At 47.7% G+C, this 5,805-nt stretch overlaps 1 protein-coding gene across 1 annotated transcript in view; it reads left to right on the top strand.

Moving 5' to 3' along the window:
* The first annotated feature begins 3,468 nt into the window (after positions 1-3,468).
* The window catches only part of LOC123095592 (GDSL esterase/lipase At5g03610), a 4,278-nt gene continuing 1,941 nt past the window's right edge, over positions 3,469-5,805 (top strand). The window contains exons 1-2 of the mRNA XM_044517107.1: positions 3,469-3,700; positions 3,850-4,104. Of these exons, the coding sequence (XP_044373042.1) occupies positions 3,646-3,700; positions 3,850-4,104 (310 nt within the window). The 5' untranslated portion in view covers positions 3,469-3,645. The remainder of the gene's footprint in view (positions 3,701-3,849; positions 4,105-5,805) is intronic.

The raw sequence follows: 5,805 nt of genomic DNA, 5'->3' as shown, positions 1-5,805 counted from the left end.
GAGGGAAAAGAAGAACAAGGTGAGGTGTTGTCTTTAATGGTGTTCTCGTCAAGGAGTAATATATGGGAGAGCCGAGAGTTTGTGCCCGGAAGCTGTTGCACTCCTCACCATCTCTACGACATGTTGCCTGTATATGAAAACGACGATCAATTATGGAAGGCAGCTGTGTATTGGCGAGGGTCTCTCTATGTGCATTGCGGCAAAAATATTCTTATGATCCTAAGAAACTCACAGGTGACCTATGACATGGTCGAGCTGCCGGGAATACCTGTGACGAGGAAGAACATGGAGGCATCCTTCCTACTAGGTCGGTCTTAGCGAGCTATGAGAAAGGGATCCACTACGTGGCGCTCGGCATGTTCCAACTTCAGGTGTGGACACTGACAGAACCTGTTGATGGGCAGTTAGGATGGACGCTGACACACGAGGCCAACCTTAGTCCTCTTGGTCACCAAATAAAGCACTCGTCACAACTTATAAGACCAATGGCGCGATGGGAGGTGGTCGAAAGCAGTGAAGCAAAAGTCAGCCTCTTTGGACCACTTAGTGGCCAGCGCAAAGAGGAAGATGAAGATGAAGAAGAGCAAGCCCAAAGTGGGTTTGGGTACTTGTGGGACTCGGACGAGGATAACTTCATTGACCTGGACGAAGCTGCCGCTGACCGACTCGAGCCGCCAGACTATTGGTGGTACTGCAGAATAATTGGGATGCATCCACACAAGCACGCGCTCCTCCTCCACGTGAACGGCAGGGTCATGGTGTACCATCTTACCACCTCGAGGATGCAACACCTAGGCAAGGGGATCATCAAGGAAGTTGGTCGACGGAGCGGCATCGAGCGTGCGTTCCCTTACCGCCCATGCTACACGGACGCGCTACCTGTGGGGAAGATGTCGCGGTGAATGTATCGTAGACAGCATGGTTGCTTTCCTATGTTTTGAAAAATTGCACGCTTTGCCGATGGTAGAGAGTTAGGTTGTAAGTGGAGGGAGGGTGCGCGGGGTTGATACGTTTTTATAGGCCGATTGCTGCAGATTGATTTGAAAACTCGTTGGCACGGTCAAAATCATAAACCGAATATAAAAATTGAGTACGTCAATCGAACGAAAGAACTTGAAATTAGGGAACATAGTGAATTTAATAATCGAATAGGAGAGCTCCTAAAAATTTGTTGCCAAGTCAAAATTGGGTGATCCAATTTTAAATTGAAGACCTCAATTAATTATGAGGCCTTAAAAATTAGGAAGCATAGTGCATTGTATAAAAGAATTGAATGAGTTAGCTTCGACAAATTGCTGACCCGGTCAAAATCGGGTTACCCAATTCTAATTGGAGACCTCAATTGAATGTGGGCACTTTCAAATTAGGGAGCTTAGTGTTATCGAGGATGAGATAAGCTTGCAGCGTGGAAAGTAAAGAACTAACAACAACGCCCGGTAGGAAAACTTGATTTGTTTTTCGAACAATTTTCTAAAATAAAAAAAATTGAAAAGATTAATATTTTTAACAACACTATTTTTTAATTCTGAATATTTTTTGAAATTGTGAACCATTTTTAACATTTTGAAAAAATAACAAAGCAAAAAGATGTGAAATTTCATTCTTTGTAAAAAGAATGTGAAATATTTCTGGAAAATGTGATCGTTTTTTGAAATTTTCAACGGTTTTAAAATTTGGAAATTTTTCTTAAACTGTGAACAATTTCTTAACTTCAGATCAAATTTTGAACATTTTGTGGAAAAGTTTTGATTTTGTTTTGTGTGTTTCTTTATTGGTAGTTTTTCTTTTCTTTTGTGGGTATTTTGGCATGTTGGATAATGTAAATATTTGCACACAATTACATAAAATATGTGCGAAATTGACACTATTATATGTTCATTGTTTTGCATACTACAAAAATCACAATTTTGGTGTAAATGTGTGTGCACGTTTTTCTGAAACAAATCCATTATCTTTTCCTTAAAGGGTAATATCTTTTTTTGCGGGAAAAACCTCCGATCTATTCATCTTCAATCATAGTAGTACAACAAACACTAGAAATAATTAAAAAAATAGTACATAATACCAATGCCACAAATTCATTGTTTCTTATAGAACTTCATTGTTTTGATTTTGCATTAGTTATTATTTTGTTTTCTTTCTTATTTAAGGGTAATATTATGCATGGTTGCTTTCCTATGTTTTAAAAAACTGCACGCTTTGCCGACTGGTAGAGAGTTGGGTTACTACGTGCTATGCAGCGCCGCTTAAGCACGCGGCGTCTGACAGTGGCACTGACTAAACTCGACCAATAATAGGCTAAATTAGTGATAACATCAGCTTTATTAGGTAGGTTTGTGGGTGATGCATACGCGGAGCATGCATCTCGTAAAGCTAAGATTCTGCTGCAGTGGCACGCTAGTCTATTCTTGTACACTCCGTTCCGTTCCGCCCGTCCATCCATGCAGAGAAGAAGAAAAACGCGCGGTAGCGGTAGGCTGTGTCAGAGGTCGGAGAATAAAACATGTGCGTGCTTGGAGGCTTCTTCTGACTTGCTAGCTTGTGCTGCCACAGGAATGGAATCATCTTAACAGTTGTTGCGAGTATTTTTTATTTTATTTTATTATGCTCGGAGCCTCGGAGTAGCACAAATTAGTAGGGGAGAAACTGCTAGAGAAAACAGTATATTAAAAACCAGATTTGATAATTACCATGCAACTGAAAAACAAATTTTGGGTGAGAGCCTTTTCATACTCTACTACTTACCGGCCGGTTCCATTTATATTTTGTGTCGAAATTCGATCGTAGATTTAAGTAACGAAATAAGAATGCATGTGACCAAAACTTATGCCGTTGGATTATTTGCACATAATTTTCAATTATGCTATTTTTATGACATGTATTAACATTTCGTTGGTTAAATCTATGTTTAAAATTGGCATAAAATATGAAAAAGACCAATAACCTTCAAACGTGGTTCGTCTGAGTGACGTGCGTGCATGCGGAGTGCATGGAGACGGTTCGGAGGGTGGGGTTAATGCAGTCCGTCCCCATGGCCGACGGCGTATGTGGCTGACGAGGGGGGCTGGCTGGCTCGCTGTAGCACGACGGCGACGGTGGGCCGGCCGTTTCGGCGGCGGTTGGCCGTCCAGATCGGCCGGTCAGACCGACATCAATACGCCGTCCTGACCAGAGCAGACATGGCCAGGCAGCAGCGGCCATTATTCGGGCTACGTATATATAAAGCCAAAGAACAAAACCTAGTGTACATACGTACGCACTCCTGAGTCAAATATACACACACGAAAAATCCCGGCAAATAAAAGAAATTAAGAACAGCGTCTGGTAGTACGTAAATTGTACACCAGCGTCCAGTAGGTACGTGTTGACCATGCATGCACGCAGGGGTGCTGACATGGGCGCCGTTCTACGGTTTCGAGAAGGGAAGGAACAATGGCGGCGTCCGCTGATTGCCGGCGTGTCTCCATCTCTTCTCATCGCGGCCAGGGTGGGAGATATATATGTATGGCGTACAGCTAGCTGCACGCCGTCTATAAATACCCTCTCCGTCCTCTTCCACACCACACACCGCGCCATCGCTCGCAGGGCGGCAGACGGGCGCGAGGCCGGCCACGTACCACACCTCCACAGTGGGCGAGGGACACCATGGAGCGTCGCCGGAGCCGCTCGCCGTCGGCGACCGCCGCCGGAGCCCTTCTCTGTAAGCCAATCGATCTTGTAGCCATAAAGAGGCTGTATATTTATTGGTCTCTCAGCTAACCACGCTGGCTCACTTGAATTCTGCCTCGCTCTGTTCCTCTCTGCCGTCCACTCATTGATTGCCCTCTGTCTCTCTCTGATGAACTGAAGGCCTGGCGGTGCTGGTGGTCGGGGTGCTGCTGCCCGCTGCGTCGGCGGACGGCTGCCCGGCCGGCGGCGAGCAGGGGAGGAGCCGTCATCGTCGGGAGCAGCTGTGGGTGTTTGGCGACTCGTACGCGGACACGGGCAACCTGGGGAACCTGGGGCGGGAGCTGACCCACGCTTGGTACGACCCCTACGGCAAGACCTTCCCGCGCCGCCCCGCCGGCCGATTCTCCGACGGCCGCGTCCTCACCGACTTCGTCGGTAAGCCCACTAACCACGCTCTGCTCCTCCTTTGCTACTCTTGGCCGTCAATCACTACTAGTATTAATTACCAGTAGTAGGAGGCAGTGATCGTCGGTACTCCTAATTAACACTCGGACTGTGAGAAGACGTAGCACGGCGGACGGCGGCGGTGCGCTAGCTAGCTGTATGGTGCAGTGGTAGGAGTAAACACATGTGTGCAGTTGGTCGTTGGGTCGTCATCATCATCCATCCAAGGGAAGGGAAGGTCCGTCCAATAGATAGATAGATGGATGGCCGAATTGATGCTGTCCATGGACGCATTCATTGGCAGATAGATACGTCTCTAGGCATATCCATCCAGTAACTAATCTTGTTCGAAATTACCAGTTGGGTGCGTGCAACATGCATGACTTGCCTGTCGCCGGCAAAATGGCCGGCGGGCGGCCGGATCACACGCCGGACGGCATCCCCTTGTCCATGCATCTGTACTTGTGTACCCACACAGACACACATGGAGGATGCATGGAACTAATAACTCCATCAGTCCGCGCGCGCACATGCACGCCCAACCTCGTGAATCTGGACTAGTTCCCTCACCCACTACCCTTGACACGACATGGGAGTACTGTACTGCACATACACCATAGGAGGTCTCTGCTCAATCAAAAGCCTAATACCATGGACAGATCGACGCGTCCAGTGCAACTCTAGTCTTCCGGTCAGAGTCCCAGGGATGGATGGAGGAACCATGTGTGTCGGCTTGTCCGAAGCGCCGGCAGGTCCTCTCACCATCAGATCAGACCGACATTTTTGTTGCAAAGCAGCTAGAGCTACAACGACCTAGGGTGGTGCTGCATCACACTCAGCTACCAGTATCAACTGCATGCTAGTTACGACTACAGCGATGCATATTCCTCAGGCAACGGCTGGCGATGCTCTGTTTCGTCACCAAATTTGATTTGAATATGTGCACGGTATAGATCACTAGCGAGCCAGATCTTTCTCGTACTGACTACGTGCTGCCATGTGCGCCATGCACATTATTATTTAGTTTATTTATTTATGTATAACCAAAAAAGTCTCAAAAGCTAGTAGCAAATCTGAATCTGCTAACCACTAACGCCACAACTTGCTACTTCCATTCCATGTCAGAGAAAGGGGCAGTAAGATATTCCCGGCTCCAGCCACACCCCCCGGCATCTTCCCGGCCCTTTTCCAGCACAAAAGCTAGATTAATTAGCCGCTACTCGCTCCGTCTAAAAAATAAGTGTCTCAATCTTAATACAACTTTACACTAAACTCGATACAAAGTTGTGACACTTATTGTAGGACGGAGGGACCCTCCGTTTTAAATTGTGCGTCAGATACTTTCTGCTTCCCGTGAGGCCAAAGGTGAGCACGGCGTGAGGAGCGCCGAGCGCCGGCCAAGGCAAGGCCGGGCCGTGATCAAATGGGAGCTCACGATAGCCGACGGGAGCGGGTCTGGAAATTGACGGTGCAGGTCGGGGATGCGGGGTCGTCGGTGGAGCTATTGACCGGGGTGCGGCTTAGAAGTATGGCTTGGGTGGGACTGAGCTTCGGTGCCTTAAGGCACCGAAGCAGCGTCCGCTTGGGTGACGGCTAGAACGGCGATCGGCAAGGTTGAGGGAAGGGCAGAGCGGCGTGTGGCAGAGGGGCCGCTGTGGGAGGAAGTAAAATGTGTGTTTTCTATTTTTGGCC

This window comes from Triticum aestivum, chromosome 4D (assembly GCF_018294505.1).
Source record: "Triticum aestivum cultivar Chinese Spring chromosome 4D, IWGSC CS RefSeq v2.1, whole genome shotgun sequence".
In the NCBI taxonomy this organism is placed as follows: domain Eukaryota; kingdom Viridiplantae; phylum Streptophyta; class Magnoliopsida; order Poales; family Poaceae; genus Triticum; species Triticum aestivum.
The sequence above is the reverse complement of the archived record's forward strand: the minus strand, read 5'-3'. Positions and strand labels throughout refer to the sequence as shown.